This window comes from Ursus maritimus (genome assembly GCF_017311325.1).
Source record: "Ursus maritimus isolate PB19 chromosome X unlocalized genomic scaffold, ASM1731132v1 scaffold_X1, whole genome shotgun sequence".
Classification (NCBI taxonomy): Eukaryota; Metazoa; Chordata; class Mammalia; order Carnivora; family Ursidae; genus Ursus; species Ursus maritimus.
The window spans coordinates 111701293-111714579 of NW_024423319.1; the positions used below are offsets into that span (position 1 = coordinate 111701293).

Below are 13287 nucleotides of genomic sequence, written 5' to 3' on the forward strand. Positions count from 1 at the left end.
AAAAAAAAAAAAAAAAAGATGAGTAAATGTGGTAGCCACAGACAGAAACAGTGACTATACCTCTTTTTCCTGCCAAAAAAGATTACTGTATCTATTGTTTCAAAAAATATGAATATAGATATCTGTATCTTCTATAAACAAGGAAACAAAACCCCAATTTAGAAAATCTAGACATAAAAGATAAACTAAGGGATAACTCTCAGATTTACAAAAAGACGAGGTTTCCTTAATTATCAATATTTCAAGCATATAAAATATGATCAGATTTAAATTCACTTTTTCAGGAATGTGTCTCAGTAGCCAAAGGAAGAAAAAAGTCACCAAGAACCAAAGCAAACACATGTGTACTGTCCTGTCTTACACTGCTGTCAACCACTGAAGAGTGGCCCCAATACCATTCCCCTCTCTGATGTTCTATTAATGTTTCTGTATTTCTCCTCGATCCTCCACTCTGATGTCTGATGTCAACCGCAGCTCTGCCTTACTCGCTCTTCCTCTTCTACTAGCTTCTACTGATCTAAAAACTGTGAAGCCAAAAAGCAGCTCTAAGACAGGATAAAACAGACCATATGCACTGCTTACCTAAAGTCTCAAGCCTCATTAAAATCACCATAAGCATTTTAATTTCCTACTCTAGATTTCATCCCTCAGGCGTCTTGCTTTTTGGTGTCCACCTTGTCCTGGTAGTAAATTTCAGTGTTACCTTTGAACCACATTTCCTTCTCTCCAAAGCTACTGCCCTCTATTCCTTATCATCCTGCAACAACTGGGCCATATCCACACAAACCACTTCTTATCAGGCAACCAGCCAGCAGCAGCCACCGTCTTCCAGCACTAATAAACACAGAAACTGAGAGTCTCCCAGCAGCACTGCATGCTCCAAACAGGCCCTTCATGACAAGGGAATTCACCCCTATTCTAAGCTTCAAATCTGAAGGAAAAGGGTTGGGCTTTGGGTTGTGGAATTTTATTTCTAGTCAGGGACAGGATAGAAAGGACATTAAAGCAGAAATTAAACAAACACTACCTGGATCTTGGTCTTGCTTTGAGACTGTTGGAATCCTTAGAAGTGGCTGAAACAAAGATTAGTTGTTGTTTACTTGGATTTCATTTCTGCAGTTGAACAGGTTTCTAAGCAATACCCAGGCTAGTACAGAACAAACATTATCAACAGGTAAATGTGAGATACAGGAGTCCCTGTGGAGAACTTGAGCGCCTCCACATTTTCATTATTTTGTCACTTTACTTCTACAGCTAAAGGCACAATTCAAAGGAAGGAGAAACCAACACTCTTTTTCCTTTTGTTAGAGCACTAAGAAGCTATTTTCAAATCTACGTTGATGAATAAAGAAATTCCAGTCTAAAAAGAAAACCCTCTCAAGGGGTTATCTACTTATATAATAGTGGGTTCAGACCTGTGGTTTTCTTTGTCTACTGTGATAGCCTGGTAACTGATTTTGAACCAGCCTCCCCTGAAGGCTAAGAAGAAATCTATCAGGTTACATATTTCAAGATTTTCTTAAAATACACTACCAGAGCAGCATGACCACAAGAAATCAAAGCTCCCACAAGTTAAATTGAAATGAGCTACACAGATTTTCCTATAAGAAAATATTCCTGTGTCCTATGTCTCTGTCACCAAATCATACAGAGGATATTACAGAGTGAAATCATTAAAATATTTTATCAACCATGCAACTTTTCCTTATCAAATTTAAATCATGAACTAACTTGCTCAGTATCGACACCCATGGAGCCTACTTTCCCATCACAAGATGTTGAGAGTAATTAGAAACGTTTACAAAAAGATTAATCCTTTTTTATGTTTTCAATACCCTACGGAAGACAACTTTAGAAACCATTAGTTATGCTAAGGTTTTGCAAACACTGCAAATTTTTCATCATAAAATGTCATAAAAATCCAAAGAAAAAGTGCTACTAACTAGGAACAAGGAGAATATAGTTTGTATATTGTTTGCACAGATTCTTCCAAACATTTTCTTATGTCTCAATCAATTATCCCACCCTTTTTTACATTGCTCTAAAGATAAAAACCCACCTTGGGATGAAGCAGCCTGGATTGATGATGGTCATTAAAATCCATGGGTTAGATAAGCAGGAAAGAAAGGGGAGCTAAAAATGCTAACAAGGCACAAAGCACGCTAGCAATATATATTCCCTTAGATATGGTCAGCTGCAGAAAAGATGCATTTCTCCCAAAATAAACATTTTGGCTTGGTAGTGAGAACACAGGCATCTTTCAACTTCAATCCATCAAAATGCTGCCAGAGCCCTAAAAAGTATGGGAGGCCTAGGGAGTTTGAGCCTTGTCCTGCCCTACCCATTACCAGGCATCCACACCTGCAGGTACATGTAGTTACCCCCACCACCCATGACCCCACAAACCCCAGGCAGCAAAGGAAAGGGGCCTAAGGGGAGCCCATCCTGCAGTCAAGCCTGCTGCCTTGGGGCTGAGTGAACAGTGTGACCAGACTCACCACAAAGCTGGGGGCCACCCTCTGGGCAGGCTGCCCACAGCCGGCTCTGAACACCTCTTCTCCCTCAGGCCACACTGCTTTCCAGAAATATGTGGGTCAAGAAAGTCTCAGTCACGTTAATATAAGTCTGGCTCCCCAAACCAGACCATGGGGGTGACCGTTAATTCATTTGTCAATTGCCATTATCTCTGTCTTTTTGCTGGGGTGAGAATGGGTGTGGAAGGAGGGGTAAACCCTGCCAGTGAGAGATAGACACACAGACAGATGGGGTGGGGGGGTATGGATAAGCAGTAGAGACCGAGACAGGAGTCCTAAGGCCCCTTTCTCATGGGGAGAGAGAAGGTGAAGGTACTTTGAAAACTAACTGTATTTTAGAATTGCAAAATATTACTGTTGTAGAATGCTCCTAATTTTTCAAGCTTAGAAACCTCTAAATTTAGTTCCCATTAGGACAGCAAAGGAGGTACAAGTGGAAGCAGGTGATGGAAAGAGAAAACTGCTCTACCCTGGAAGACCATGGGGTGATAGTTGGCAACGGGGCAGCTGCTGGAATCACCAACCGTGTCTGGAGACTACAGTGTGAGGCCTAATCCCCTCAGCATGACCTAGAGACATCAAGAAAAAGATCACCATTCTGCAGTGTTTCCTGTTGAATTAGGCTGGAATATGATGCTAGCTAAGGAATCTATTAGACTCCACTAATATATACACTTTCAGAAATTAAAAGGGTAAAGGCATATTAAAAAATATGTGACCAGGAATTACCCCCATTCCCTGATAACGGTCCCACCACAACATCATCCTCATCACCATTACTATTATCATTATTATCATCATTATTACCACTCACTGTGGAAGAGCAGGGCAGGGAGATACTTAGCTTGCCATCTGCAAAAATATAGCCCAGGAAGATCTTGGTAAGTCCCCACAGGTTTCGGATCACAAAAAGCTAGAGAACCCTATTCCAGTTAAATCTTCCATCAGCCTCCAAGCCCCTGAAAGTCAAACTCAGCATTTGGGGCATGTGAATATCTGCAGAAATGGCCAGGGCTTGTTGTACTGGAATCCAGGCAGAAGCCAGTGGGGAGATCACAGCTTCTAATTTAGCTGGGAAGAGGGAAGAAGAATGACAACTTCCTAGAACACCCTGGGCATGTCATCTCTGCAGCAAACTGAAAGGATAAAAAGGCAAGCCTAAAGTTTAATTCTCTAAGAGGCGGCAACTCAACTGAGGTGAAATTCCGTGTGGCATGGACAGACATTCAGAATTAGAAACCACCACCTTGAAACTCTATAGTGTCTCGCACTAGAAATCTAAACATGCCCCAGGAAAGGGGGTATTAAATAGGTTTTCAGATGAGGGATTCCCTCATATCCACTCCAGAAAGGGAAAGCAGTGGAAAAATGAATCAGAAACCACACAGCATGTTCCCAGGCAGAATGTGAAACAAATTCAGATGTACTTCCCGCACCGTGGCACACCCTGATAGCATTTGTCTGGTGACTCCATGCCCCAGTCAATGAAGGAATCTTAAAAATGACATCTGAAGCTCATACTCCAGAGAACACGTGATGCTCATGGAAAAAATAGGAAGTTTTTAGCCTAGAAGGCTGCTGGAAAAGCACCAATTTAACTTTCCAAGTTCAACTAGCTTTTATTAATATTGTTAACACGAAGTTTACAAAAATGGAGGTACATCCACTTTAGCTCCAGAAATTAGAGGTGGAAAGGACCTACCTCAGGTATTTGTCCTAAGAAGGGAGAAGAGGGCAAGCCTAAAGTCTAATTCTCTAACAGGCCAGCAATCCATTTGTCTTTACATAAACTGAGCATTTCTTCCTATGATAAAGGAACCCAAATCAGTTTCAAAAACCTAAACTATGCTTGAGAATTCCTACCACTTTTGGAGTCATGGTTGATCTACAATATCAATTTTCTATTTCTTAACATCATCTCCTACAAGCAGAGGTTCCCAAAATAGGCTACACATCAGAATCACCTGGGGGGCTGCCTAAAAACACAGAATCTTAAACCTCATCACTGAAATAAATCATATATTCTTATTCTTATTCATGCTCTCTCTCTCCCCTCCTCCTTCAATCTTCCCCCACCCCTCTCTCTCTTTTAAACCTTGAATGAACTTAGTGTTTGGGAAATACTGTACTATAGCATAAGCCTCAATGTTATACTGATTCCTTTGTTCCAACTTTAAACAAATAAGCCTGGGATGATAGCTAGCTAACCAAAACAAACATGATTTACTTATTAAATATTATGAAAGATAACAATGAGAGAATACAACAACTTCTTTCACATCCTTATAAATGGAGCCCCAAATAGTAATACCCTCCCTAGCCAGTTTGTTTTTAACTAGGTTTGGCTTCGTTCAGTGATGGCTCCCATCAAGAGAGCTGAGGACATAGGCCTGGCCATCTCCACATTCATAGACACAGTTCCAACTCTCCAAGAACATGGGCAAACACAACTTTTCTTTTTCTCCTTGGAATCTACTTCATGTACAAGCACATTTACTTGCCTTCCTGGTGGTAAAGTTTAATGAAAACATTTGAGATTTTTGCTTTAGAAATGGAAAATTTCAACTGTGGGCCTCCAGTTGATCTACCCATTAGCTCCTTACTCTACACAGAAACCACAATGGTTTACTGAAATCTCAACTCCAAGCCTTCCCAATTTTACAGTAAAAGTAACAATGAGACTCTAACTTCAAACTGCGTGGTCCTATTAGTGAAACCTAAATTCAGAACTTAAAAAAAAAAAAAACCACCCTCTTCTCATACCTGAAAAGAGGAAAGGGGTAAAAAACAACCAAAAGGTTTCCTTAGAATGAAACACAAGGCAAATATTTACAGAGAAACCTATACTTCCACCAATTTTCTACTCACTGAAACTACTGGGTTTTTTAAATTAGAAATAATTACATTAAAATATATTAAAATGGTTTTCTCCTACCTGGATCCTCAGACATATCCTTTGGTAAGGCTTCATCCGCAGTACTTTTCAAAGCTAGACGTGTTTTGTTTTGTTCTAGACGTGTTTTGTTTTGCTCTTAAACAACAAGAGAAAGAAAGGAGAAAAAGAAAAAACTGTAAAATTTTATGTCTGAGGCACATTACATTAAAACAAAGAATCCCTAGTCATCACTTATGACAATGGTGTTATAAACCTCTATACGCTGCTATAGCACTTAGTAAAACAATAAAGATTCCCTAAAGTATGGAAATAGGTTCTCAGCCCACAAGGAACAAAGCAGTTATTTCCAACTTTCAACAGAAAGCACCTCTAGTGGCTATGAGGAGTATTACCAGGAAGTATGAGAAATTTCCCCCTTTCATTCCTGACACCCATACCAATGACATCAGAATCTCTCTGAGAGTGAGATACAGCCTTCAGTATTTTTAGACCTCACCCGGTTATTCCAATGTGCAATCAAGGCTTAGACCCACTAGAAAAGAGAGTGATCAGAGAACACACTGCTGCAAAAAATGTCTAGTTCTGCCTGCCTCTCCTGAGCAAATATTTAAATAGAGAGCAAGCAATTATTATTTCCTAATGGAACACTTATTTTTCATGTTTAACTTCTGTACAAAGCAGCAACAATGACAGGTCTCGACAATAAAATCTGAAATAGCTTCACTGATCTTTAGTCCCTTCGGATAAGCCTCTCATTCGTGGGTAGTAAATCAGTATCAAATAATAAAAAGAAGATTGGCTTGAGACTTAGAAAATCTTTGTTCTTATCTCCATTCTTTTTATTATTAAGCAAATGATTCATACTGCCTGCACTTCGGTTTACTCATCTCTGTGTTTTAGGTGATGAAACATACTAGCTTCCATTCAGTTTTGTGAGAATTGAATAAGACAATGAATGAGGAAGGACCTGGTAGATTATAAAGAATTACATGGAGTGGTGTTGGCAGGGGGGGTAGACACCCAACTGTTCTAACTATTCCCAGGCCAACTCATCTCTGTGATTCACGGTAGCGCTAACATGGAAAACTGTGTTGTACTGCTTCTCACTCGCCCAGTAAGACAGACAAATGGTTGCTGACTCCACAACACAGCCTCACATCCACAAAGTCACAAGATAAATCCCAGGGACAGAAACTCTCTTCAGAAGATGACTTCCTCAAGGATTAGACCTCTGCACAAATATGCATTTATACTGATGTTCTGGGATCACATCTGCCAACCCAAGATGTTAAGCTCTCAATTCTTCCAGCTTCCAGTCATTTCCCAATTAGTGCAACCAAATCCCAATGTAAAGTGTCAAGAGTAGTCTGAGGGTCAGCAGTGAGTAAGGGGCCAATGAGTTAGGGGGCTCTGGAAGCTCCTGTTATCACTTTAGAAACTACAGTTTTCTGACAACAATTTGAACTACTTAATCCATCCAAATGTGTTCATATACTGAGCACTGTCCTCATATGCTCCAGAAGCCAGCCATTTCAAGAGAAGTAGATGAAGAAACACAGGTAGAATGTCCCTAAAGGAAGAAAACTCATTCTTTTCATACCTTGTTTGTCATCACTAGTCACATCTTGGGCTGGGACAGGAAAGTCAGCCATGTCTTTAATAGATAGCTTCTTGGGAAAGAAAAGTAAATAAATTATACAGGTTGAAGTGTAAATTAAGTTACATGTATATATGATAAAAATGCTTTAAAAGCAACATAGCTTGGCAATATTTCTGTCTTCAGTAAACTGTGACATTAGATTCCTAGTGAGGTATAAGTTAATTTGTGTTGAAAATTTACATGTGGGGCACCTGGCTGGCTCAGTTGGTAGAGTACATGACTCTTGATCTCAGGGTCCTGAGTTCGAGTCCCACCTTGTGTGTAGAGATTACATAAAAATTTTTAAATGTAAAAAAAAAAAAAGAAAATTTACATGTGCAGAGAAAAAAATGATGATACAGATTTAGGCATACGTATAAGACTGCACATTAAATCTGAATCTGTTGTGGGATTCAGCCAGAGAATTGTGTAACATGTGCCCAATCTGTCAAAAACAAACCTGTACCTTATGTACTCTTCCACAAGCAGAGAGAGGTTCTGACAAGTGGCCCCATAATGCAGATATTTGCCAAAATCTGTTATGCAGAGAGTGTTCAACCCTGATTCAAACAGCCTCCTTGTCAAGGAATAAGAAAAATGAGCATAACAAAATTTTCTCCTAACTCAATTAGGGGAAGTCTTCACTAATACTAATAAGAAAGAATACCCAAATTGATCACATATTGATCAGTTTAAAATTCCATTTAAAAATCTACTTACTATAAATATATTTCTTATAAAGTCTCAATTAATATGCATTCTAAGACCTTTGACAAAAGAATAATATATATTAATATTTACTACATATACTATATATATAAACAAATTCTGGAAAGATACATAAAAATTGAAGGGTGACTAGGTAGATTGGGGGAAAGGATGGGAGGAGGACTTCTCACTATATGTCTTCTGATATTCTTTTAATTTTAAACATATTCAGAAAATCACATAAACCTTAAAGGAAGTAGGGTAAATCCTGGAGTCATCCAGTGCTCCAAAAGGTTAACTGTTTTGCCTCTCAGAATCTGAACAACCCCAGTGGGATAAGCAATACTTCTGTTTTTCAACTGTTTCAAAGAATGGAGTTCAGTACTGCTTGGTGGTAACAATCCTCAGTTAGGTCATTCTTGGCATTACTATGAAGCCTCCAGATATAATTTTCTATTCAAAGTCTACTATCTCCAATACAACAGAGAATGTATCTTAACAGTGGCTTTCTTTTATTTTCTCCCACCTGGACTATAAACTAGATTCCTAGTAGAAGAAAATGATTTAGGAGTGGAAAATATAAATAAAAAGTTACCCTCAAAAAAACACCAATAGCACCAAAAATCATACTTTATCTTGGAATTAACTTAACCAAAGATGTAAAGGATCTATATTCTAGAAACTACAAATCACTCTTGAAAGATACTGAAGAAGACACAAAAAGATGGAAAAATATTCCATGCTCATGGATTGGAAGAATTAACATAGTTAAAATGTCCATGCTACCCAGAGCAATCTACACTTTCAATGCTATCCCGATCAAAATACCAATGACATTTTTCAAAAAACTGGAACAAACAGCCCTTAAATTTGTGTGGAACCAGAAAAGGCCACGAATCGCCAAGGAAGTGTTGAAAAGGAAAAACAAAGATGGGGGCATCACAATGCCAGATTTCAAGTTGTACTACAAAGCTGTGATCACAAAGACAGCATGGTACTGACACAAAAACAGACACATAGACCAATGGAACAGAATAGAGAACCCAGAAACGGACCCTCGGCTCTTGGGGCAACTAATCTTTGATAAAGCAGGAAAAAACATCCAGTGGAAAAAAGACAGTCTCTTCAATAAATGGTGCTGGGAAAATTGGACAGCTACATGCAAAAGAATGAAACTTGACCACTCTCTCACACCATACACAAAGATAAACTCCAAATGGATGAAAGACCTCGATGTGAGACAGGAATCCATTAAAATTCTAGAGGAGAGCATAGGCAGCAACCTCTACGACATCGGCCACAGCAACCTTTTTCATGACACATTTCCAAAGGCAAGAGAAACAAAAGATAAAATGAACTTGTGGGACTTCGTCAAGATAAAAAGCTTCTGCACAGCCAAGGAAACAGTCAAAAAAACTAAGAGGCAGCCCACGGAATGGGAGAATATATTTGCAAATGATGCTACAGATAAAAGACTGGTAACCAAGATCTACAAAGAACTTCTCAAACTCAATACGTGAGAAACAAATAAACAAATCATAAAATGGGCAGAAGATATGAACAGACACTTTTCCAATGATGACATACAAATGGCTAACAGACACATGAAAAAAATGTTCAAAATCATTAGCCATCAGGGAAATTCAAATCAAAACCACACTAAGATACCACCTTATGCCAGTTAGAATGGCAAAAATTGACAAGGCAGGAAACAGCAATTGCTGGAGAGGATGTGGAGAAAGGGGATCCCTCCTACATTGTTGGTGGGAAAGCAAGTTGGTATAGCCACTCTGGAAAACAGTGTGGAGGTCCCTCAAAAAGTTAAAAATTGAGCTACCCTATGACCCAGCCATTGCACTGCTGGATATTTACCCCAAAGATACAGACGTAGTGAAGAGAAGGGCCATATGCACCCCAATGTTCATAGCAGCAATGTCCACAATAGCTAAATCGTGGAAGGAGCCGAGAGGCCCTTCAACAGATGACTGGATTAAGAAGCTGTGGTCCATATATACAATGGAATATTACTCAGCTATCAGAAAGAACGAGTTCTCAACATTTGCTGCAACATGGACGGCACTGGAGGAGATAATGCTAAGTGAAATAAGTCAAGCAGAGAAAGACAATTATCATATGATTTCTCTCATCTATGGAACATAAGAACTAGGAAGATCGGTAGGGGAAGAAAGGGATAAAGAAAGGGGGGTAATCAGAAGGGGGAGTGAAGCATGGGAGACTATGGACTCTGAGAAACAGACTGAGGGCTTCAGAGGGGAGGGGGTGGGGGAATGGGATAGACTGGTGATGGGTAGTAAGGAAGGCACGTATTGCATGGTGCACTGGGTGTTATACGCAACTAATGAATCATCGAACTTTACATCAAAAACCAGGGATGTACTGTATGCTGACTAACATAATATAATAATAAAATATTATTATAATAAAAAAAACCACCTTTGAAAGAAATTTTTAAAACCTAAATAAATGGAAGGGCATCCCATGCTCATGGGTCAGAAGACTCAATATTGTTAAGATGGCAATACTCCCCAAATTCATCTACAGATTCAGTGTAATCCTTCTGCACTTTTTTGCAGAAATGAACAGCCTGTCCTAAATTTCATAAAGAAATGCAAGGGACCCAGAACAGTGAAAATATTCTCTTTAAAAAAAAAAAACAAAAAAAAAGAGTTGAAGGACTCAAACTTCTCAATTTCCAGACTCACCACAAAGTTATAGTCATCAAGACAGGGTGCTCCTAGCATTATGACAGACATCCAGATCAATGGAATAGAATTGAGAATCCATAAATAAGCCCTTAAATTTATAGTCAACTGATTTTCAACAAAGGTGCAAGACAATTCAACAGGGGGAAATTATCTTTTCAACAAATGATTCTGAAATAACTGGATATCCATATACAAAGAATGAAGGTGGGGGTGCCTGGGTGGCACAATCAGTTAAGTATCCAACTCTTGGTTTCGGCTCATGTCATGATCTCAGGGTTTTGAGATTGAACCCTCCAACAGGCTCCATGCTCACCATGGAGTCAGCTTCAGACACTCTCTCTCTCTCTCCCTCTCCCCTTCTCCTCACTCTTTTTCTCTCTCTAAAATAAATAAATAAATCTTTGACATTAAAAAAAAAAAGAATGAAGGTGGACCTCTTCCTCACGGCATATACAGTACCTTACTCAAAATGGATCACAGACCTAAATGTAAGATCTAAAACTACACAACTCTTAGAAGACCACATGGGAGTAAATCTTCATGATCTTCTGTTAGGCAATAGTTTCTTAGATATGACACCAAAAGCACCAGCAACAAAAGAAAAAAAGACAAACTGGACCTCGTTAAACTAAAAGACATTCGTGTTACAGAGGTCACTATCAAGAAAGGAAAAAGAGGGGCACCTGGGTGGCTCAGTTGGTTAGGTGTCTGCCTTTGGCTAGGTTCATGATCCCGGGGTCCTGGGATCGAGCCCTGCATTGGGCTCCCTGCTCAGCGGGGAGTCTGCTTCCCCCTCTGCCTCTGCTGCTCCCTCTGCTTGTGCACACGCACGCTCTCTCTCTCTCTCTCTGTCAAATAAATAAAATCTTTAAAAAAAAAAAAAGAAAGGAAAAAGAAAAACCAAAGAAAGAAAATACTTGTAAATTATATATCAAATAAGGGACTTATGTTCAGAATATATAAAGAACATTTACAGCTCAATAATAACCCAATTTATAAAAGGACAAAAAATTTGAATAGACATCTCACAAAAGAAGATATACAAATAGCAAAAAAGAACAAGAAAAGATGCTCAACATCAGTAGTCATTAGGAAATTAAAATCAAAACCACAATGAGATACCAACAACTTCACTCCCACTAGGATAGCTAATATAAAAAACACAGACAATAACAAGTGTTTTTTTAAAGGATTTTATTTATTTATTTTAGAAAGAAAGAGAGAGAGAGAGAGCAGGGAGAGGGACAAGCAGACTTGCACTGAGCATGGAGCTCCATGTGAAGCTCGATCCCGGGACCCTGAGATCATGACCTGAGCCAAAACCAAGAGTCGGTCACTTAACCAAATGAGCCACCCAGACACCCCAACAACAAGTTTTAACAAGGATGTGGAACAACTGGACTCCTCATACATTACTGCTAGAGGAATGTAAAATGCTGCAGGTGCTTAGGAAAGCTGTTTGGTAGGACCTCAAAAAGTTAAACTCAAGCTACAATATGACACACAATTTCACTCCTAGGTAAACACCCAAGAGAATTGAAAACGTAATTTTACACAAAAATTGCTACATGAATGTTCATAGCAGCATTTTTTCCCTTACAACCCCAAAGTGGGAACAAGCCAAATGTCCATCAACTGAAGAACGGACAAACAAAATGTGGCAGATCCACACAATGGAACACTACTCAGCAGTAAAAAGGAATGAAGCACCGATACATGCTAGAACATGAATGAACTTTGAAACATTATACAAGGGGCGCCTGGCTGGCTCAGGAGGTTAAGCATCTGCCTTCGGCTCAGGTCATGAGCCCAGAGTTCCAAGACTGAGCCCCATATCAGTCTCCCTGCTCAGCGGGGAGGCTGCTTCTCCCTCTGCCCCTCACCCCACTTGTGCTCACTCTCTCTCTCAAATAAATAAATTTTTAAAAAATGAAACATTATACTAAATGAAAGAAGTCACCAAAAAAACGCATATATTGTATGATTCTACATGAAATGTCCACAATAGGCAAATTTGGAGACAGAAAATAGATTACTGATCACCAGGGGCTGGGGCAAAGGGGGTATAGTCAATGACTGCTAATGAGTACAGGTTTTCTTTTCTGGAGTGATGAAAAATATTCTAAAATAAGACTATACCGATGGTTGCACAACTCTGTTAATACACTAAAAAACCACTGGATTGTATACTTTAGATGAGTATAGTATGTGAATTATAGTTTAGTAAAGTTGTTTACAAAAGAAAGAAATCCAGTAATCTAAGAAGCACTGCTAAAGGGGACTTCACCTGAAATTATAATCTTTAATTCTTGAAGGAAACAAGTACATGGTTACAGCTCTGCTGTCTAGAGATCTGATCTGTGCTGCTGAGCAAAGTTCTCACGACCTGAATCAGCTACAGCTTCATTCACAGCACAAACACCTATATGGAGTCATCCCTCACAGGACGAGTACCAAGATCTATTTAAATCCCATGCATGCATTCAAGAGAGATTAAAAGATTGCTAGAAAGAACAATGAATAAAATAGAAGAAAATGAAATATTTAATCATTAGTTACTAAAATTTGACCTAGGGGCACCTGGGTGGCTCAGTCGTTAAGCATCTGCCTTCAGCTCAGGGCGTGATTCCGGCGTTATGGGATCGAGCCCCACATCAGGCTCTTCTGCTATGAGCCTGCTTCTTCCTCTCCCACTCCCCCTACTTGTGTTCCCTCTCTCGCTGGCTGTCTCTATCTCTGTCAAATAAATAAATAAAATATTTTTTTAAAAAATAAATAAATAAA

The 13287-nt window shown here is 39.2% G+C and overlaps 1 protein-coding gene across 1 annotated transcript in view; it reads right to left on the minus strand.

Moving 5' to 3' along the window:
- Positions 1-13287, minus strand: part of REPS2 (RALBP1 associated Eps domain containing 2) — a 219323-nt gene that overhangs the window by 82321 nt on the left and 123715 nt on the right. Inside the window, exons 10-12 of the mRNA XM_040633929.1 lie at positions 7031-7100; positions 5470-5523; positions 1028-1073 (exon numbers count right to left, since the gene is read on the minus strand). Coding sequence (XP_040489863.1) covers positions 1028-1073; positions 5470-5523; positions 7031-7100 — 170 coding nt within the window. The remainder of the gene's footprint in view (positions 1-1027; positions 1074-5469; positions 5524-7030; positions 7101-13287) is intronic.